The sequence below is a fragment of the Dunckerocampus dactyliophorus genome, chromosome 19, assembly GCF_027744805.1.
Source record: "Dunckerocampus dactyliophorus isolate RoL2022-P2 chromosome 19, RoL_Ddac_1.1, whole genome shotgun sequence".
NCBI classification, from domain to species: domain Eukaryota; kingdom Metazoa; phylum Chordata; class Actinopteri; order Syngnathiformes; family Syngnathidae; genus Dunckerocampus; species Dunckerocampus dactyliophorus.
This window is the reverse complement of record NC_072837.1, coordinates 2,882,754-2,905,870: the sequence shown is the minus strand read 5'-3', so window position 1 is coordinate 2,905,870 and position 23,117 is coordinate 2,882,754. Positions and strand designations below refer to the sequence as shown.

Sequence of the window (23,117 nt, the reverse complement as noted above, 5' to 3'; positions counted from 1 at the left end):
GAAGTGACTTTTTGTATTTGTTTAGTTTTAATTTGCGTCTGTTCTTTTATCAGGCCACAGCAAAGCGGTGCGAGACATTTGCTTTAACAACACGGGGACGCAGTTCCTCAGCGCCGCCTATGACCGCTACCTCAAACTCTGGGACTCTGAGACAGGTATGTTTTTTTTTTTCCTTTCTCACCTCTCATGAAATACCCACAAGTCACTTCATTAGGTACACCTGCCCAGTCTGAAATGCAGATAATCCTGCTTTTAGAAGATAATGATGCTGCTCAGTTTTGAGAGTCAACTCTTACATAACCCTTTTGTACTGTGTGTTAATATAACCTGCAATAGTTGTCATTGTGCATTGTATGCCTCAAATGTGTGCGCTACAGAATGTTTGCGTTACCATGTTCATTCATGCAAAGTGCCTCAGCGCCGTCAAATCTCTGGAGTTGTTTTCCAGCAGAGGGCAGAAAAGAGTTAAATCCACCCATCCGTGCAAATAGAACCTCCTCCTAGCGCCACATCATCTCAATGCAGCTGTTAGAGTTGCAACACTGCATGGATTGTTGCTGTTGTATCATTGTGTATCATTAATGTCCCTCCACAGGCAAGTGCATCTCTCGGTTCACCAACAGAAAGGTGCCCTATTGCGTCAAATTCAACCCAGATGAGGAGAAACAGAATCTTTTTGTGGCCGGCATGTCTGATAAGAAGATCGTCCAGGTAAAGTTTTGTGCCATCACAGTGCGGTCCATTTCTCCCACACCTCAGGTGTATTTTTCCTCACTCGACCAAACACACACACACACACACACACACACACCTCTTCGCCGTGTGACCTTGTGCCCAAAGTAGCGTGAGACACATTCCTGTCCTGTCCTGCAGCTCAGTACTGTTGTTAAGCCATGTGTGCCTTTGCATGACAGAGAGCAAGCCATTAACCGCAGGAAGCTTTTAGTGTAGCGCATTTGATAAAAGCCTTGAATTGGTACAATTGTGCATTAGATTTAAAGGACATGCACTGAAAGAATAACCTTTAATGTTGGAAATCATCATAAAGTGACTCACTGAAGTGTTTTTTTTTAACTGCATTTGGGCATTTTCCATGCTCACATTTCATTTGACTTAAAATTAAAGATTTCCAAACTGTGATTTTTATGGGACTTTGCCAAAAATGATGAAATAGTACAATGGGGGGAAAAAAGGCATACACTTGTAAGAATAAAGTCCTAATTTATAATATTGATATAAAGAGTAAAGTTGCTTTTGTCAGTGAAAAAATAGTAATATTCTATTCTTATTTGAGGAAAAAAAAAGTAACTTTGACATCTAATTCTATACTCATTGGAGTTACACGCAGTAGTTTTAGCGTATGTTATTGTGGTTCATGCTTTTTCCCTGTTCTCTTCACAGTGGGACATCAGGACCAATGAGGTGGTTCAGGAGTACGACCGACACTTGGGCGCCGTCAACACCATCACGTTCGTGGATGAGAATCGTCGCTTTGTCAGCACATCAGACGACAAGAGTCTTCGAGTTTGGGAGTGGTTAGTTAAGTGTAAAATTCTGCCTTGAGACATGTGTGTGTTATTGTGGTTGTTGTGTGAAAATGCAGTGGATCGTTGTGGGAGGTGTTTGTAACATTGCTGCACAAGAAGGTCAATGAGCTCATGTGTGTTAAGGCTTTCCAATTAGACCTTCCCAGCTCCCATTCCTCATAGATGAGGGACTTACATGCTAGAGCGAAAAGGATTAGCTGGCAAAAATTTGATTTTCACACTCCCAAGTCAACAGTGAAAGACAGGATCGACTGGGACTTTGCAAAAGACATGAGGCACAGACGTGCTTTGGCTTTCTTTATTAGTGCCGCCTGGGAGCAAAGCAAGCTGAATGGTATGCTAGCCCGGCTTTACTGTCCGCTTTCTCCCACAGATGCCACCTGGCTCTCAGCTATTGTTTTCCTCCCTTTTCTTCAAGCCAAGCAAAACCCCCCATATGCCTAAATCTTCTCGGTGACAGCATTAGGGTGAACTCAGCAGAAGTGTCTCATATTACGGGTACTACAGAGATTGGCAGTGCACTGATATGATTAGAGGAACAAAAATAACTCCTCCTCTTCAGTGAAAGCTCTAATGTTTAATAGCCCCATGGCTGTACATTTAAGTACTGGACCAAAGTTTTAATGGAAAACCTTTATCGTCACTAGTTGACATCCAAGTTCTAATTTTGAAGTAAAGTGTACAAGTATAAAGAGAAGTTGTATGATAAAACAAGTAAAGTTACTCACCCTTGTGAGGAAAGCCCGACAAGTGGAGAGGGAACAGGAAGGTGTTTACAGGGTGATATTGTCACCTAGCTGTGTTTTTATAGGTGCATTGATTATATTGGTGATATTTAGCTGAGTATACAGACCCTTGCCTATTCAGCAGTAATTCCCACCTTTTGTGGCGGTATCAAATAAAAAGTCAAAGTGAAGCGATGCCACAGCACATTTTAAATAATATAATTTAACAAGAAACCAAGTTATTTAGGTCATAATATTATAAGAAACAACTTATCTACATATGCTGGCACTTGCACATGTGTGGCACTTGCATCCTTTCATTTTTCGGCATTTGTGGTCCTCCACGGAAAAAGTCTGGACGTCCCTGGTTTAAGTGTATTTTTCCAGAAAATGTTGGTTGAAATCCATAATAATACATAGTGGCTATCAACAGTCAGGCATGTTTAGTTAAACAATAGAAAAAAAACATGCTATATTTGTATGTGATACCACCCATTCAACATGTATTATTCACGATGACATTTGTAGTGTGCTTTCTTTTCATGCTGTCACCACACGGCGTCCCTCCAGACAAACTGGTTCTGTCTGGTTGATCATGGCTTTGTTTTTATTGTACTGCGTTTTAGCTGGTCAGAAAAACCCAGGCAACTGTTCTCAACTGCGTTAATGGTTGTGATCTCTGCATGTGTACGTGTCAGGGAAGGCAGCGCCAGCTGTTTTTCATCACTGGCAAGATGGCCTCGGCGTGCACGTTTAGCGTTAACATGCACGTATTACTCCCATTCGTTTTGCAGTCGGTAAATAATGCAAAACAGGACATTTTCCGTCTTTGACGTGCGTGATGAATCAAAAGAAAGAGACACAGCACAGCTTGTAGAAAGTGTAATGTCTGTGGGAGGACTTCTTTATCTTCATATGATACAGCAATGCTCTCTCTTGCCTGGAGCATGCTTGGATATAGCTTTCTCATCTTCAAGTGTACTCATCCCAGGTCTTTTTCAGGGACATCCCCGTGGACTTCAAGTACATCGCCGAGCCCAGCATGCACTCCATGCCAGCTGTGACACTTTCTCCAAATGGTGAGTACCGGGGGGGGGAAACGCCGAGCTGGCAACAGCGAGGCCTCTGGGGAACGTAAAAACACACACTGTCGTAATTTAGTAGATGCATACCTTCCAGTGGAGGTCATTATTCAGAACAAATCCAAGGTGCAGCAGTATAAATTGGATGAGTGGATGGATTTATGAGCAAGGACACACAGGGCCAAGTTTGGATTGGGTTTGATAGTGGAATCAGCTGTGTTATCCCGATCAAATCCCTAATTTATACTCTGATTGTATGCCTGCTGTTGGAAACACTGTGACATGCACTTGCACCTGGACAAGGCAGTGATACTCTCTCTTCCTGACCTTGTTTGGGCTTTACATTTGTCTCAACATTGTTTGTTTCTCTGCAGCCTTTGAATTATGGATGTGATCTCAGTGGGTGTCCACTTACTTTCCTACTTTTACCAAAATGGCATCCCTTCTCTCTACGCTTGGTCACATCCATTACTCACCCTCCCTCCCCATGTCAAACTGTTATCTTCACTTGGTTTTTCTGTTTTTGAACCCAAGGTAAGTGGCTTGCGTGCCAGTCTATGGACAATCAGATTCTGATTTTTGGAGCCCAAAACCGCTTCAGACTGAACAAGAAGAAGATCTTCAAGGGCCACATGGTTGCTGGATATGCTTGCCAAGTGGACTTCTCCCCTGACATGAGGTAAAAATTAGTCTTTGAACACATATCGCAGTGAGATTAGCCTACCGTGTAAGGATTTATGGTCCGATACATCAGAGTAATAACGCATGCGGTGAAAAATCTGATGATTTCATTGTAAATGAAGAATTTTGCTCGAAAAGACCCATGCTTAGACTCTACTAGGAGAGCTAACAAGGGCACTTCAGTACTATAATTAAAGTTTAAATGTAGAACTCCACTTGTACAGTCCCCCACAAGTCTTTGAACAGGTGCCCACAGTCCCATTTGGGGTCCTAGCCTAATCATTCTCTCCTTGTTCTTGCCCTTTTTTCTCCAACCTTGTTTTTTTCCAGCTATGTGGTGTCAGGGGATGCAGACGGAAAGCTGAACATTTGGGACTGGAAGACAACCAAGCTGTACCACAGGATCAAGGCTCACGACAAGGTGTGCATCAGCGCCCTGTGGCATCCTCACGAAACCTCCAAGGTCATCACCTGCGGTTGGGACGGACAGATCAAACTCTGGGATTAGAATGTTCTTTAGAGCAGGTGTCGATCTGGGGCATTGTTAGGTGTTGCAAATGAAAGCCACAAGACTGGCATCCAGTCTTATTGTATTTTTGTATCCACACATGAAAATTCTTGCTATTCCTGTATATAGATGTGAGAACATTGGTTATTTGTACTTCTGCTAATGCATATGAGCTGTATGTTGACACAAGTTATTGCAGATGGGTTTTGATGTTTTCATTTGCAGTTTCTTGTGTATTTTATAAGTAGAAATCAAGCTTATTTTCAATGACATGTCCAGGGTCGTGGAAGTAACAAACTGTGCATCAGTTTTACCCAGGCTCCTGCTTCTGTTTATGATGAGCCCTTTTAACACTGGGTTTTTATTAAAAATAACAAAAACAAAATACCATATGTGTTTGAGAAAGCTAACTCTTCTACTCCTGAAACGCTGCATACAAAAGGGTGACATTTTGTCACAACATGCAGCACTACTGTGTTGCTTGTGCTGCTATTTCAATGACAAATACACCACACGGTGGCGCTGGTATTAAACCCCAACTTTTACCCCCATAAATCGACTTCACTCACAGTTCACTGTTCACTGTGTGTTTTGCCAAATCAACATGAAATTCGGTTCACACTTTTAGGGCACTGACAAAAAAAACAGCAAGTCTTAAGAACTGATGACATTATTTTGTGGCAAACATTCCATCTCCACCACTTATCTCTTTCAGTCCATGCAGCTCCTCACAGAATAAAAAAAAAAAGCTGTTAATCTGTCCCTCACCTACCCCATGGCACAGTCAAACCAACACATCCACGCACTGATGTCTTCGCCAACTAGGATAGAAGAAAATGTCTTGTGGCATTGAGTCGCTGCAGGCCCGAATTAGAGATAGGACCGTGATCACTGGGGTCGACCGTGACTAAGAGACTGACCTGCAGCCAAACAACACAGTCGACATGGGGTAGCAGAAGACACAGCCTCTGGGGGTTTCATGACTGGATGGTAAGTAGGTTGGCGAAAAGGTCAGTCTGAGTCAGAGAATGTGCCTCAGCAGGCACCTGTGTTCTGACTTTAATCCACTTGGATATTTCCTAGTACGTACTTCAGAGTGTCCACCGTGTATTCACCCATGCTAAGGTGTAGGCACTGCTTGCATTGAGGACGTTCTTGTGCAGAAACACGTGCGGTTTTGACGGATCGCTGCGGATGTGGAAAAGGTGGAAGTTGGCACTTTCCAGCTCTTTGAGCAAGCTGAACCAATAACGTACAACCGAAGGATCGTCCCCTGCCACCTCAAAACCCGCCCAGTGGAGGTGAAGCTCTAGGAGTAGTTGACTGACAGAGTCCAGAACTCCTTCCAGGATCAAATTCTCCAATACCTTCCACTCGGCACTCTCCATGTCTGCTTTCAATACGTCCACCTGAAATTGGAAAACAAAGTAGTAGTACTGAAGTTAGGGCAACTTGGTTTTTGCTCCCATTTTGGTCATTTGGACAGTGGATTGAGTCATAGAGCAGTCTGCACATCCTCAGGAATTTTCCCCAGGTTTACCGGCCTGGTAAATGTTGGTTTCAGGTCTTTTCCCAAGTGATTTCACTCCTCTTTCACCACACAGCATTTCTCTTGGATTGAGCATGTTTTGTCTCCTTCACTGAGTTATCTTGGCGGACTTTCTTTCATTGGCTGCCCCATTTTCAGGGGAGTCACGAGACGAGCCGATGCACGAGATTGGGTCCACGAGCAGGAGACGAGACGAGTTTATGTTTTTAGTAGTTTTTAGTATCAACATTTCAGCTTTTTCTAGTTACATTATGCCTTTTTGCACTATTTTTCCATTTTTGCTGGGTTTTTGTTTATTTCCTCAATGAGCCATGTTCCACAGATGGCCCCTGTGCCACACTTTAGACACCGAAGGAAGGCGAGTGTGTCCAAGCGCTGCCTTCTTGGCGATATTGGATGATGTATGGAGGTTTTCTTTCAATTTCTTAACGACTTTCAGACGTGCATTACATGGCGTTATGGAGGTGGGGCTCACTCCACCTGCCTGCTTGGCAGATGCTTCCCCTTTGTTGATGGCTTGTATTTATTTACCGAATAAATGCATGGTGCAAGAAACACTTTAATGCGCACCCTTGCTTGCTAAATATAGCAACCATGTTGCTAAATTCTCAACACGGATCTCCTCTATGTATGAGGTGTGTTATGAAACGGAACCAGTCATCGCTTGATGCTTGAAAGCTGGCGCTTAGACAAATGCAATGAGCGTCAATAGAACCGCTTGGTGATTAAGGGTTCGGACAAGTCCAGACATATACATAGGTTGGTCTGACAAAACTTTAAGTAAAGTTGATCACATGTACTGTAGAGTTACTACAGCTTTTGCTTAGAGACATCAACAAGTAGCCAGCAGCTGTTTAACTCTGATGGAAACACTGAGGTAGGTTGAAACTGCAAGGGGTACCTAAAGCACTTAATGTGTGCCTCGAACACTGCCACTTCCATATTACGTTTGTTGGCATTCATAGTAGAGATGCTATAGTTCACAGTCAGTTTGGCTCCTGGCTACCCTGTTTTCACGATACAGCTTTTGTCCAAACAAGAAATCTCGTCACATTTTAATCTTGAGATCTCGCGACACCCCTAGTCATCTTTCATCCATCTGTCCAGCCCAGCATCTCTCCGTCCAGTAAATCCCACAAGCTAGCCCTCAAAAGGTCAGTACGGTCATGTAAGTAACTAGAATTATAGGGGAGACAGAGTGTTTGCGTGAGATTGTCTACTGCTTACCTGCCGATGACCAAAGTCGTTGAGGATGGTGGCCAGTTTTTTGGTGTTGGCATACTGATGCTGTGCAACGACAGCAGGGTTGGGATCCCTCCAGTCAATAGAAAGTCGGTGAAGCCACATTTCAGCATGCTGCAGGTGCGGTTGCCTCAAACTGGGATCGAAGCAGTGGACCTCACACCCAGATCTCGCCAGGAAACGTTCCAGGACACGGTCATCTGGGCCCAACCTGGAGCCCAAACAGTACAAGAAGGTAGAGGTTGAGTTTAAGGGTATTACTAGGGTTGGTTAAGTTCTGTTTCACACTCTCCTTGACTTGCCTTTGCGCTGCTCCACTTTGATATATGATGTCTAAATCTGGGAACAGACACACATTTTGCTCTCTCCAGCTTCCTCTCCTGCTATTTATCCCACACTCTGCTCCCCAGTTCGACAATTTGCTCTTTTTCTTCCCTTTCCCAGCCACCGTCTCCGTACTCCCTTGTGTCTTGTTTGTGCTGCCACTGTAATCCGTAATTGCGGGAGGGGGAAAACACATTTCACAGTACTCATCTCTTACAGATGAGGCCCCACAGTCCCAGATTGCATCCCGGTGGCACCAAGGAGCATGAATGATGCATAGAGAAGGAAATGGAGATGCGACGAGATGTCTGTTTTTACCTCAACTAAATATTTCATTGAGATTTCTTAGTTGTCCATTGGATATGGACTGTGGGGGTGTTTCAGTGGAGAGGAATTCACTGGAAAGTAACTCTTGACAATGAAGATTGAATACTTCCATTCACGTATGCCGTACAGACTGTAAATCTGGTATGATGCCCCACATGTGTTTTTTGCAGAAGAGAAATCTCATTAAAATCCTTAAATGCCAACTGCTCATTTTCCAAAATTGAAAATTCCAGAATAGCTGCAATAATTTTTCACTTTGCTACAAGTTGAACTGCTGGGCTAATGATGTTGCCTGCCTTGCTCTGAGCCCCCGGAGGCTTCAATTGTTTCCCCACATAGAAAAGTTAAGACTTCATCAATTTATGTCTGCATCCCTCTTACATTATCCTGCTCAAAATCTGACATAAAACCCCCTTCAAGGGAGCTAAAGTCACCCTTATGGCACAAAACATCCCATTAAAAGCTTCCCAATGAGAATGTGCTCACTAATTAACAGGATTTTTGTAATTGTCATGCTGCGAGGATCGCACATGCTTATTTTAGAGGCACCAACTGTAGACAGACCATAATGGATACACTTTATCAGCATGGTAAGGGAATCAAGGACAGAGCTTCGAAAATACTTGCAGCCAGCTGGTTAAAACAATCTCAACAAGGAAACACAAGCAATAACACAAAACGCGCTCAAGTCTTCGCAGCTCCTCTTTCAACAGTGTGCAAAACGGTGACTGCAATGACACGTGACATCTCTTTTGAAGCCAAACTTAATTTGGGTTGAAGACATTTTACTTGGATCCCCGAGTTGGATCCATATCACACCTGGTATTGATTTGGTAGTACGACGTGTGTGTGTGTGTGTGTAAGATAGGTCAAATAGAGGACAGTGGTAGGACTGTTTGTAGAAAGGATTTGGCACCAGAGAATGGAACAGTTTTACGTAATGAACTGTTACGCTGGACTCTTGTGTCAAAACATTTCAGGTCGGTTCCATGTGATGAAATATGTGTGTAATGCCGGGGAGTCCAATGTCTGGTCCAGCCTGTGTAGTTTTTGTTGGGGTTAAAAAACGATACCTGTAAAATGGACAGCAAATGAATTTAATCATTTCTTTGTAAATATTAGTAGCACTTCTGCCAGGAAAATCTCACTATCAAAAAACTGCCATATTGATAATACAGTATTATTGCTGCCCGGCAAAATTTCGAAGCTCCCACAGCGAGTGAAGTGATTGACATCATAAACAATCGTAATAATTCAGCAGCGGTTCTCGACAAAATTAAGGCTAAGCTGATAAAGGCAGTAGTTCCTTTCATGAGCAAACCTCTAACACATGTTTTTGCAGTGTCACCAAAAACTGGGGTAGTCTCGAGTGATCTTAAAATAGCAAAGGAGAACCCAGTGCCTTTAACAATTATTGACTGATTTCTATCCTACCGTCTTTCTCCAAAGTTCTGGAAAAGTTAGTATATACTAACACTTCAATGGCAATGACGTTTTGCACAAACACCAGTATGGTTTTTGCAAAAAACACTCAACATTCTGTATATGGCTCCTTTGCAACTTATAGGCAACGTTTCTACTGCCTTGTGAGGAGATGGTTTAGTGATGATCTTAGTAACAGAGAACAATATGTTTGTATCAATGGTCATGTATCTAAGAACGGTATGACCCAAAGGCAAAGCTGTCACTATCGATTTACCGGTCGATCTACGTTGTTACCCTCACCTATGTTCATGAGCTTTGTGTAGTGACCGAAAGAACAAGATTACGGGTGCAAGCGGCCGAAATGAGTTTTGAGATAAGGTGAGAAGCACTGTCATCTGGGAGAAGCTTGAAGTACAACCACTGCTCATCCGCACTGAGTGGAGCCAGATGAGGTGGCTCAGGCATCTGGTCGGACGCCTCCCTGGGGAGGTAGGAGGCCTTGGGGAAACGTTGGAGACACTGTGTCTCTTAACTGGCCTTGGAAGGCCTCGAGATCCGCCGGGAGGAGCTGGACGAAGTAGCCTGGGAGAGGGAAGGGAAGTCCTGGCTTCCCTGCTTAGGCTGCTTCCCTGCTTAGGCTGCTGCCCCCGCGACCCAACCTCAGATAAGCGGGAGAAGATGAATGGATGGATGGTATCTAAGTAAGCAAAACCATATTATAGTGTGTCTTTTATTGATGATTTTGCTGTAAGGTCTTCACGAGTGGAATACTTCTTCTTACCATGCAGTTGAATGGTTCGCTTGCCAACCACTAGGGCACCGTGCGGCCCCCAAACAATTCAGAATTTGAAGAATACGTCTCTACATATAAAAATCTACAGCACGAATAACTTTCACGCTTTATCGTAACATATCTCGCAAGACCTCAGTTCAGTTTGGCCTTCTGTCAAGTGCAGTCCCCGCTACATTCTGGAGGAATGGGATTACAAAAGTCCCCCACAGACCCACATCCAGAAGAGTGTTTATGGATTTGGAATAGGATATCATAAAAACTCCTCCTGGTTGTCCATATGGTGCCGATAGTCAGAAGAAGTCCCTCATCCGTATCCATGCATTCCCTGACTTGATTCCAGCACACCTGTGCTCGGCAGTCCCTCAACACCTCACACTAATAAGCTCCCTGTTCTCCCCAACACAAATCCCTGTGGCCCTGAGCCCTCAGCAGAGGCCCAGCAGGGTAGCGTCAGCCTTACAACCAACAGAGACGCATTGACTTAACCATCTTAATGGTGATGAAACACTACCGAATTCTGCCGGGATTTGATCCAAGTTGCTCGAGTAAAGCGAATGCAGAGGATTATGCTACTTTTAATTACAGTGTCGCTCAACAAATGAAGCATTAGAGACGCAAGATAGATGCAGCGTGAGTATGGCCCTCGGTGACCAATTAGTCTCTGACATGAAAAACAAAGACGAGGATGTGAGACTTGCAGAGAAAGCCATTATACGAGAAAGTTTGAATCATGGCTGACGCGAGAACAGCTGCATTTGAAGACTTGATGTACTATTACAGCCTGATTTACAGGACATGACAGCTTGTTACTAAAAGCACATGTGCATATAACTCACTGATCATTCAAGGCGTGAAATATTTACTACTCTTGTGGACAAAATGTCCATTTTATGACTTTTCAACAACATTAAGTAGTGATAGTGGGGATGTGGTTTGGGGAATATAATGCGTATTGTTATGTCTTACATTAATACATCGATGCACAGTTATTAAACATTGATATTGTGTGCTGGCCCATAATCTGGTATCAACTGTCGATATTGTCACTGTGTGATTAACCAGTACTGTTACTGTCACGGTCTGATGATATATCAGTGTTTGTTATATCAATCTTGTTGCCGTCTGAGGACATGGTGTCAAATATTGATATGATTGCTGACATGGTCAGGTGTTAAAAGAAAACTGCACTTTTTGGGGGGAATTTTGCCCATCATCCACAACCCTGATGCGACACATGAACACACATCTTTCTCTTTTCTGTGTATTCTAAAGATATAAAAACAGCTAAAAAGAGGCAGCCTATAAAGCCTTCTGCTCCATTTGCATAATGTGACATGCATGTTAACCAAGCTACAGCGGCATTGTTATTATTGTTATTAACATAATTAAGCCGAAGAACTACTTTAAAGGCGTAGTGACACCTTGCCACACCACACCGGCTAGTGACTAGCTTCACCACACTTCACTCAGCACCACGCTCACAACGCCTCAGGCCACTACTGAAAAGTAATGCTACATATCGGAGCTGCCGCCACTGCTGCTGCGTTTTTGTTTTTGAGTTTGGAAAAGTTAAGGCTAGGTGTAGCGTTCCTTTCCATGTTGCTATGTGAAATCAATGCGCCCAGGAAGGATGTTCTGGTAATGCTTAAAATGACCAAAGTACGGCAAAATGCGTTCAGTATTCCATGTTATCATGAATGTACCTGTTATTACATGTATATAAACCATAAAACCCTGTTGGAGGCCTTTTAATAGCAGGCTTTCTCTGCGGATTAGGTGTGTCCCACTATGTGCATTAATTACCTGCCTCTTTTTACCTCTTTTTATATCTTTACAACACAGAAGAAAAGAGAAAGACGTGTGTTCATGTCTCACTTAATGATTGTGGATGATGGGCAAGATTTTAAAAAAGTGCAGTTTTGCTTTAAATCAATATTGTTCTTGTCGGTATTGTCACTCAAATGAGATGCAGAGATGCGGTATCAAATATTGGTATGATTACAGTTACTGACTGGTGGACTGGTATCAACTATCAATATTGTTTCTGTCCAGTGTTAAAATAAAGAGTATCAAAAATGGACACGAATATTGATATTGCCAGTAGGTATTGTGATACCATGCCATATTGCAAGCTCCTCTGCAGTTCTCATCCCTAGTCTTTGCCTGATGCATTGATGTGTGTTCCTGTACTCACCCAAAAGAGTAGACCCTGCAGTGTTTGTGTTGCATCCTGTGAGTCAGGCTGTACTTTGGGTCCAGACATACGGCCCAGCCTCTACCCGGGCCCACATGAGGACTTTCACAGGACAGCTGGACACATGCACACCAACCATGATTAACATTTTGGTTCAACACGTAGCACACGAGCTTCTGAAATGGCTGTCTCTATGATTGTGTGTCCTATGTGTGCGATGTTTATGTATGATAGCGATATCCATTACGATGCAGTGCAATACATTTGACAGACTTTGATTCATTGCGGTGCAACGCAGTTTTTTGCTTGGTGGTTTTCATGCAAAAGGCACAGCTGGACCTTGGAGCTGGAGCCAATTGGGGTGAGTACCTAAGTCAGTTGTGCATCTGGTTTCAATAGATACATAGCTGTCACTCACTTGTGGCGTTGTAATGTAGTCGAGAAACCTTTTTGCTTCATCCTCCAGAGAGTGAGTGTGACTGGCCCAAGGCTGCAGGGCGATGTGCCACCGAGGCGCCTGCACACACAGAAAAACAGTCGATCATTAACACAACAAGAGAACGATGAAAGAAATCCAGTACAAGGACCAGCGAAGTGTCTGCGTAAATTTGTTTTTGTTCTGTATGCAGTTTATGCCTTCGCTCTGATTTATTGTCTGATTTCTTATTACACGAGAGACCCGAAAAGGATACCCTGCAAAATATATGCACAGTTTTAATTGCTTTAGACGAGATTACACAGCGAGCGCAAAGGCTGTAGTCATTTCCAGCTCCAGAGTTGAGTGCTGTTCTGGGAGTTTGTTATTTACATAAAGGAGGAAGGCAGGTAGACATTATTCATCCTGCTACCTTTTTCCTGATGTGTGAGCTGACCTTTTCATGTACTTCCAGCATAGTAAAGCATGGCTGTCTGTGCTCAGTGCAGGTTGGAGCATGACGACTGCTCAGAGGGCAATGGACTCACTCGCCGGGAAGTTGGCGGCATGATCCGTTTGAAGGGATAGATTGGGGTTGATCTAAAGTCATTATCTTGGTGTTTTGTGGCATCAAATGAACAGATTTGAAGCTCTGAAGTCTTCCAGAAACGGATAAAACTTGGGAGTTCAAACCACTGACATGGAAAAGGTGCTTCTTCTTTGTCTTTTTTTGTTGTATTATTCCAAAATAAGGAGCGGTCTCAACAAGGTGTGTAAAGAGAAGTATCAACACAGGAAGTGGTGCGAAGTTGACTCTCATTCAAAGCAGCAAGAATCCCGTGTCCCCGTACGCTTTTTCACTTGCATCTAAGTCAGCGTACACTGTTTTGTTGTTGGCTTTTTGTTGGTTTATAGCTTTTGTCATCAAAGTTAAGTTAGTTAGTAGTTTTCCATCTTACTGTTAACTTATTTTTACACTTGTACATGTTAAAATTAGGACTGTCAATCGGTTAAAATATTTAATTGTGATTTATCGCATTTTATCCATAGTTTAATCGCTTAATCGATTAATCGCAGCTGGAAAGAAGTTTTGACCCATAATAAGTGTAGCTTTGAAAGATCATTTTAATGTTTTTAATACACCTATCAACATAAGACTGAACAATATCTTTGCTTTATGCACCTTTTTGTTTATTAAACAAAATGGACCTGTATAAAAAACACACACAATGTCCAACAAGTAGACGTTGGTAAGGTAAACTGTCCATCACTCAAACATCATTCTCTTCGAGCAAATAATAATAATAATAAAGCTTTGCAAAAACACCCACCAACTAAGAGTGTCCAAGAACAGTCAGTAGTTTACAGAACTACAAGTACTTGTAGGACTGCGCCCATAAACTACAGTATAGTGCAGTCAAGCTATAGCTTATATTTCACTTCCAAACACTCTTTTACAGAGACATACACACACAAACACTCTTTTAAACACACTTTATTACACTTTTCTTCAGCAGCCTGGAAGTATGACACCACGGGTCTTGTAAAATGCACGTTTTATTCAGTCATGTTGACAAACACAGCAGTTCAAGCACGAGCTTCTTCAGTTAACTCCATCTGAGTCCAGCAAGTGGCATTTGAGACTCGACGTGCTCCGGTGAGAATTCAACTCACAGCCACATTGGATACAAACAACATGTCGAGAGAGCCATCTGCCAGGGCTTTGAAGCTAAGCTTACCATTGAAAATACCCTCTTCTTTGTCCATTTCTGCTCAATATTTGTTCCCGCGTGTGGCTCAACATTAACTGCAACACCGCTGTGTTTGCTCAAACTACGGTGTGGGCCGAGGGGCCAATTGTTTTAACCCCAATTGTTAATTGCATGTCAAAAAAAATAGCGGCGTTAAAGGGAATGTCCGCACTAATGTTAGCACCAGTTAAAATATAACTTCATGTTTTATCGTGACTCAGGAGTTTGTCCCCGGAATACAATATTATATTTGTTTCTTATTAGAGAAGATATTCTCAAAATGTGAACAAATCAGTGAGCTTAGCATCATGACTCAAGGTTGAGCCAGGCAGCAACAAGTCATTACCACCCCTGTCTGAGGGCAGAGGGGGAGCAGTGTTCATAACAAACACAACAAAACCTCTTGTTGATGTGTTTTGGGATTTTTGTGCACGGGCGAATGAAGCCGGGCATGTTGGTGGATGTGTGCCTCTCAGCCAAGGGCGTGTGTGAGCATTCAGGCCATGCACGAGTAACCCCCCCAGGGGAAGACGGATGGATGGTTGAACAAGAGATGACTGGATAAAACAAAAGAGACATTGAGCGGGGGTGGTCTTTAATCACTAATAACTCATCCTTAATCATAAGTAGGCACTAATGCCAACTAAAAGTCCTAATGCTTGTGCCATTTTTGCTGTAAGTAACTTAAACGCCTGAGTGTGAGCAGCCAGGCCATGCATGAATAATCCCCACGGGAGAAGATGGATGCATGGATGAATGAGAGATGATTGGACAAAACAAGAGAGGACAGCCTGCCAAAACACTGGACGCAAGTGAAAGGAATATGTGGCACTTTTGTCGCTGAAAAAATACACAGACAACCGCAGTACGGTCGTCAAACCATACTGACAAGCTGGCTTAAAGCTGTAAGCCACCCGTACTGCATAATATTCTTCAAATGAACAGTTGATTTTGAACACGCTTCATGAAATGACATTAAAAGACATCATATGCTTATAAATACAGGCGAAATACTGACATAAACAATTACCTTTTTTATTTCTATTTGTTTGTTCATTGTCTTGTCCAGCCATTGTGGCAGATAATATTGTTGCTCTAAATGCCCTTACATGCTAAACAGATTTGCTCTGCCTTTTGTTAGTATCATCTTTGTTCTTTGCTTTTTCCACATTTTTCCCCCAGATATTGCAATGTTCTTCTTAAATAATATTCTCTATTTCTTTTTGTAATAGTGTTATGACTATATTCCCATAATATTTGAATATACTATACTTTTTCCCCCAACCTAATTTTTCAAATATTACAGCTTCATTTTGTTTGGTTTGTTTTTTATAACATTACGGCTTTTTAGGAATAACATATTTTGTCTTTAAAATTTAAACTCTATACTCCTAAAATGACATTATTTTTCCTCATAATATTACTCGTTAATGCTCCTAAAATTGCAACTTCTTTTCTTGTTAGACTACAATTTTTTTTCTTGATAATTTGACTTTATACTTCTAAAAATTACAGACATTTTTCCCATTTCATTTTCCTTTTTTTACCTTTCTTTTGAATTGTAAATGTTCTTCTCGTCATTCCCATAATATTTCGACTTAATTCTCATAATATTATACCTTTATCCGCAACCCAATTTTCAAATAGTACCATTTATTTGAGGTTTTGTTTCTCATACTGTTACTTTCATCTTTTTTTCTATACTATTTCAACTTTGTGATACTAAAATGATATTACTTTTCCTCATATTATTACGACCTTTTCTCATTGGAATACAATTCTTTTATCTGAATATTTTGACTGAATTTTTAATCAATTTTTCCAATTTTCCTGGGTTTTTTAGTTTTCTTGTTATATAATATTTTTATAATGTGCCGCGGACCACAAATGGCCCCCGGGCCGCACTTTGGACACCCCTGTAGTAGCGACTGAGTCAACAGCACCACTGCTGGTTGCTTCATTCAGTTCCATCAGTGAACCCTTACTTAAAGATATATCACAGACTTATGGGAAGGATTACGTTGATCCGTTTTAATAAAGGCAGAGGATTTTAGCCCAAAGTGATTCTGAGGAGTGAGGACGGAAGGTGACATGTGCCCACGTGTTGTCAGTTAAAGCTGATCCAGGCTGAGGCACCTTGAGAACAAATTGTCAGATCATCCAAACAGAATCAAGGAATGTTTTCTGTTTAAAGTTACAGCAAAAACAGTTTGCAGATCATAGAAATCCGCACAGACAGCCTCCGTGTACCTTGTCACAGCTCAAGCCAGGTTGTTTGATTTGATCATGTTGAGATTATATCAGGACGCTGACAGATGGGTTGCACTCTTAGCGGGGGGGGGCGGCGTGTTAAAACATGAAAACGCGCCGCAGTGCCTGTCGAGGCAAGTGCGCGCTTGCCTTCATTTGGACGCCATCCCAAGAGCTGTGTGATGTCTCTTTGGGAAGAGCAACAGGAGCACACTGAGCCCCATATGGCAAATATTCCCTGAGAAGAAAAACATCAAATAGCCAACCATTCGATGGAATTCCATTTGAGATTATTACTGCAGTCACTACCTCACATGTCAGCAAGTATTTTATTATATCCTAATGGGCAAAATTTGGATATACTTTAGAGTACAGTCGTCGCCCACTACATGACGGTTCGAACATCGCTCCCTTGCTCTGTCGTGGTTTTTCAAAAATGAATTAACTAATAAATGATCGCTCCTTCGGGGTTGACTATGACCTATTATTAGTCAAAAATATTGAAAGACAAGTCATGTGTAGTATTCTGGTCACTAGGCGTCAGTAATGTTACATTGATGAGACATTACCTTACATTACATTACCTTAACCCTGCATGGAGTCAGCCATGGCATTTCCGACATGTTCTCCTTCCATTCCGTGTGGAAGTGGTACATTTTTGGCTTCTTACTTTGTCCTTCTTCCAGACTATGTTTCAAACACTTTCTTAAATTTGGAACTAATAAATTGTAGGCTAACTAGTTAGCTCAGTAACTTGCTATATGCTATGAATGGCGGCTGTCTCTTATGTCCCTGCTGTGCTCCCGTGTTGCCAATGTGGTGTAAACAAAGAATGGTAGGAGTGTAAAGGTGACTATAGGGGTGTTATTTCATGTCTACATGGCTCTAATAATAGTAGTAACCATATTTAGAAAGTCATAAACAGGCTTTCTATGCTGTAACTACAAAAATATTCAGTTTATTACTATTGAATCCTACTTTGTGGAAATTAACTTGTCGCGGTTGAGCCTGGCACCAATTAACCGCGATAAACGAGGGACGACTACAGTCAGCATACAGCTTGTATGCGGCTCAATTTCCCAAGGGAGGGCTTCATGTTCTGCTTCACAGTGTCACACTGCATGTTGGAATTCATGTTTCCCGCCAAAAACCACAGCGCCCCAGTGCAGCACTCATGCAGCCCCGGACCATCAGCAGTGCCTTTTGGATTTAGCCTTCCTGAAATGGGGTCAGGATAAACATGTAATGAACATGATCTGTTCATAAACACACCGAGAAGTAGGCTTCAACGTCCTCACATAATAAAAGTAGACCTCGGTTTGCGCAACCTCCATCAACCGGGTGCACACTTGATGTGAGCCGAGAAGATGGAAGCCACCACTTCCATTTCAAAGGTCAATGCACCCATTCAGCCAAGTTGAGGGGGAGTGTGTTGGGAATTTGGTGGAATGTTTCCAGACAAGATGTTGACGTGTGAGGGGGGAATTGTGCGATCAAGACTCTCTCCGGACTGTTCCACACTGACTTTTTTGTCTTTGTCTCGTGCAACAGGCCGCCTTTTGTTCAGCCGTGAAACAAAGCGAGCAGCTTCTGGTTCTCATTTGTTTGGTGGCTGACATGCACGTTGGATTTAAAGTACTGAGCGAAAAGTGTAACTGTACCGAGGGGGGGTGATTGATTACCTAAAAGCTACCTCTTTCTGCCTCCTTGGCACGTAATCCAGACTGGCCTGTTTTCTTTGGTAAGATGTCGGACTTCACTCTGAAACTCTGAGCGAGGCGAGCTGTGCACTTGTGTCGACTTGTTTACATGTGCGGTCGGTGTGTGAGGCCGGCTCAGAGCGGAGATATGGGTGAAAAATGCAGGGACTTTCAGGGCTGGAGTGCTTCATGTTTGTTAACATGCTCAGCCCTTTTTTTTTTAATATACCCAACTGTAGATTTTCCACAGTGCAGAGCCGCTTTTTTCCCAAAGTGCTCAGATCTAACAGCTGCAAGCTGATTACTCTTCCCACATCATATGGACCAGTATTCTCAGATCAGTCCCGGACACTTTCTTATTATTTCTCCTATTAGTTCCCATAAGTAGACAAATCAAGTTCGAAGAGAGGAGAAATATTAAGAAAATAATAACTAAATAAATAAATGAGAAAAATAATATTTTTAAATGAAGAATTAATTGTAATTATTATTTTAAGAAATATTATTTTTTATAGATTTTAGTAGGATGCAGCAGAGTGAAAATGAATTTCCCTTGAGATAATAGTAACAACAATAATAATAATAATAAATATTTTATTGTAATTAGTGGAAAAGAGATATTATCACAGTCACTTTAATGAAAGTGAATGATAATAATGGTAATTATGTTGTTATAATCATAAAACAATATTTATATATTTTATATTTTAAAAATGATGATAAATAATGTTAATAAGTAACAATTCTTTATTATTTTATTTATTACTGTTATCCAGGGAGTATAGCCTCAACAACTGTTGCCATAGTTCCCTTTTTTGTATGTAATGTAGAGCAGTTTGCAATCTATTTCAATCGATGCACGTGTATAAAATGGTGATGGAGGCGAGTGTGACACAGATGACAGGTCTCCTTCCAGGCTGTTGCCTCTTATAACCCCCGCCCCATTTCTCTCCTCCAGCTGGAGGTTAAAGGTGCCTGAGAATTGAGTCCAGTCACACCTTTGGGATTAGACAAGTTCACCCCTCTGCTGCTTTGCCACGTTTCAGACGGGGTCTTTTGTGTTCTCCAAGACGTGGGCCGAGGTCACTGGGTTTTCTGCGCTACGCATTCTGCAGGGGGCCTTGAAACTGATTGGACGTTATTGTGGCGGATTGCGGATTTGTGTCGTTTTATACTAAACTTCATCATAGGGTTCTTTGTAGGACGCGTTCTCTTTCCACATTATACACATGCTTATGTTATTAGTAGGGGTGCCAAATAAACATTTTAATCAGATTTTAATCAGTTTTAAAATTAATTAATCATGATTAATCACCATTTGCAACTATTTCCGAACTATGCCCATTTTTGCTCTTTTTTTATTGAAAGAACGATAAAAGACAGAACAGGAATATAATATATTAGTCCAATATATTTGCTCCAAATTAACAGAAAATTGAAATCAACCTAAAAGATAGCACACATGTCTGGCAATCTATTTACCCAACACTGGCTTCTTTAATAGTAGCAGAACATTTGAATCACACTTTAACGGCGTTATGAGCAATGAGGGGTTGCATTCAAAGTCACCATGTAACTAAATTTGAATTCCCGTGTTTTGAGTTTATTTTCTGGGATTTCCGAGCATACTTAAATGCAGCAAATTTTACTTCCGCATAAAGAGTTGCAAAGTGATAAGAATATCCATTTATTGTTTTTCTTTGTCTTTCTTTTTGTTTATACCACACATATACGCATAATGAAATGGTTATTGTGATGTTCGGAGTGTCACTGAATGCACCTCGCGGTAGTGGAGTGACAATGAGGAAGTGTGGTTCCGGGGCTGAACGGACTAGAGACGTGTTTGTGAGCTGGTGCTACATATATGGTGTTGGAATTGGACTGCTGTTGGTGTGTTCAGGTCAGAATAAAGTTATAATAGAGCGGCAGACTCTGTGTGACTCCTTGGGGAGCTACACTGTGCCGCCGTCTGTCGCCATAACAGAGAGGCGCGGTTTGCCATGGTAAGTATGTGTGCTAAAAAATTAATGTAATCAATTAAATGAATTAGTTAAGGTGCTATTTCTGACACCCCTAATTAATAGTATTTTCAAATGTGTTTTGAAAACACCAATATCACTTTTTGTTTACTGCTTCAGTAGGAAATGCTATCTGGTGATCTTCTCTAAGTGGTCATTTCCTTTTAGCAAGATCAGCATTTCCTGCGATTGGCATTTCACATGCTTACAAATTCACTAAATGAAGTTTGTCGGCCCAGGATCTTTTAATAGATATTTGAACATGATGGAGTTGGATGTAGGAAATTGCATGTCGTGTAAAAACAACAGTGGGTTAATGGTTCCTAATGTGTCGGTTGGAGCCATGCATGGGAATGTGCCGCAATATTCTGTGGGTTATCTTAGGGTAAGAATGGTGTGTGGTTTAAGAAGGATGCTGACAGCCGAGAGAGGGAATTAGCACACGAAGAAGACAACATGACAGCAGAAACAAAACCCATGCTTGAGCCTTGAGGGAGAAGAGTGAGAAGAAGAAGTGTTGGTAGAAAGACGGCAAGCACGGGTGTTAAATGGCAGCTGAATGTGAGGAAAATGTCAGCGGGCCTCCTCCAGGGCATCTTAGAAGACACACTTTGGGAGTGTGAGCATACGCTGCAATGTAATATTGATGGCGGTGGTCTTGTCACGGAGGCCCTGCAGTGATTTGCATCTCGTTTTAAAAAACACTCCTTTCTTTCTCTTTTTCTTTTCTGGTCGCTTTAAGTCATTAAAGACTGAGCAGCACACAAGGAGAAAGACGAAAAGGAAATGGGCTGCTAAAGGGAACAAAATAAAGATGGACAAGTGGAGGTTAAAAGACAGGTTGGGGCTTCTTAAGCAAGAAAAGTAAAAAAAAAACAAAAATGGAAAAAACACCTGTAATTTCACAAGATAAAAACAAAATATTAGGAGAATAAAGTCATGACATAATAATAATAGATAAAGCCACCATACAGTCGTCCCTCACAATATCATGGTTCAATCATCACCTCCTTGCTATGTCACACTTTTAAAGAAATTAATTACTGATCGTTGTTTTTAGACTAAGGTCTCAAAACATATTGAAATCCAAGTGATATGTAGGATTCTGGTCACTAGGCAACACTAATGACACAACACATTGCGACATTACCTTACACTACATTACCTTAACACTGCTAGAAGTCATGAAGTCAGCCATGACCATGAGAGAAAAATTGTACAATTGTACATTAGTTCCTCATTAGTTCTTCATTAGTTCCTCAGTAACTACTCTAAATGTATGTGCCTTAGTCATTAGTTCCTCATTTGTTCTTCATTAGTTCCCCAGTAACTACTCTAAATGTATGTGCCTTAGTCATTAGTTCCTCATTTGTTCTTCATTAGTTCCTCAGTAACTACTCTAAATGTATGTGCCTTAGTCATTAGTTCCTCATTTGTTCTTCATTAGTTCCTCAGTAACTACTCTAAATGTATGTGCCTTAGTTCCTCAGTAACTACTCTCCTCATGAGTTCCTCATTTGTTCTTCGTTAGTTCCTCAGTAACTACTCTAAATGTATGTGCCCTAGTCATTAGTTCCTCATTTGTTCTTCGATAGTTCCTCAGTAACTACTCTAAATGTATGTGCCTTAGTCATTAGTTCCTCATTTGTTCTTCATTGGTTCCTCAGTAACTACTCTAAATGTATGTGCCTTAGTTCCTCAGTAACTACTCTCCTCATGAGTTCCTCATTTGTTCTTCATTAGTTCCTCAGTAACTACTCTAAATGTATGTGCCTTAGTCATTAGTTCCTCATTAGTTCTTCATTAGTTCCTCAGTAACTACTCTAAATGTATGTGCCTTAGTCATTAGTTCCTCATTAGTTCTTCATTAGTTCCTCAGTAACTAATCTAAATGTACAGTATGTGCCTTAGTCATTAGTTCCTCATTTGTTCTTCATTGGTTCCTCAGTAACTACTCTAAATGTATGTGCCTTAGTTCCTCCGTAACTACTCTCCTCATGAGTTCCTCATTAGTTCTTCATTAGTTCCTCAGTAACTACTGTGTTTTTGTGTACCTTATTGTAAAGTGAGACTGAAATAGTACCTACTGTAGTAGTACTTTCTTAATGGCTGCAGTCAAGAAGGAAAGAAGTGAATTGAGTCTTGTACCTTTCTTTGCCGTTGCAGACGCAAGCCTTCATCCCGCCTCATCATCATCATCCTGTCGTGTGGCTTCAGCGCAATCCCATCATTGCTTCCTCTGGGCTCTGCAGGAACCCTCTTGGTCACGCCTTGTTGGGTCCAGGTGTGAGTGGGCCAGGTGGTAGCCCCCGAAGGCCGGTGAGCAGGTGCCGACTGCCAAGCTGTCTCCAGGTAAACATGGACGCTCACACACACAATAGTTAGCAGGAAGGTCAAACGCAGCAGCAGGCCCATGTCCGCTCAGGAGGACTGGCTCACTTCCTTGTGTGCCATTCGTCTGTCCTTCCTTTCCTTCCTTCCTTGTGACCTCAAGGTCATGGAACACAGTGTCAAAGGCATCCACACACTCTTGTGCAGCGTGTGTGTGCGCCTTTTTGAACGTTTGGGGAACTCCCTCCAAACACT

At 41.8% G+C, this 23,117-nt stretch overlaps 2 protein-coding genes across 3 annotated transcripts in view; one reads left to right on the top strand and one right to left on the bottom strand.

Moving 5' to 3' along the window:
• Positions 1–5,113, top strand: part of cdc40 (cell division cycle 40 homolog (S. cerevisiae)) — a 10,182-nt gene extending 5,069 nt beyond the window's left edge. For both annotated transcript variants that reach the window (XM_054762612.1, XM_054762611.1), the window contains exons 10-15: positions 54–155; positions 596–711; positions 1,402–1,535; positions 3,275–3,351; positions 3,889–4,033; positions 4,366–5,113. In XM_054762612.1, coding sequence (XP_054618587.1) covers positions 54–155; positions 596–711; positions 1,402–1,535; positions 3,275–3,351; positions 3,889–4,033; positions 4,366–4,543 — 752 coding nt within the window. In that variant the 3' untranslated portion in view covers positions 4,544–5,113. The remainder of the gene's footprint in view (positions 1–53; positions 156–595; positions 712–1,401; positions 1,536–3,274; positions 3,352–3,888; positions 4,034–4,365) is intronic.
• Positions 4,848–23,117, bottom strand: mettl24 (methyltransferase like 24). Its single transcript, XM_054762618.1, has 5 exons — positions 22,680–23,117; positions 12,816–12,914; positions 12,398–12,513; positions 7,320–7,545; positions 4,848–5,952 (listed from the first exon to the last, which is right to left on the bottom strand). Exons 1-5 carry the CDS (start codon positions 22,944–22,946, stop codon positions 5,635–5,637), a joined length of 1,026 nt encoding a protein of 341 aa, XP_054618593.1. The 5' UTR covers positions 22,947–23,117; the 3' UTR covers positions 4,848–5,634.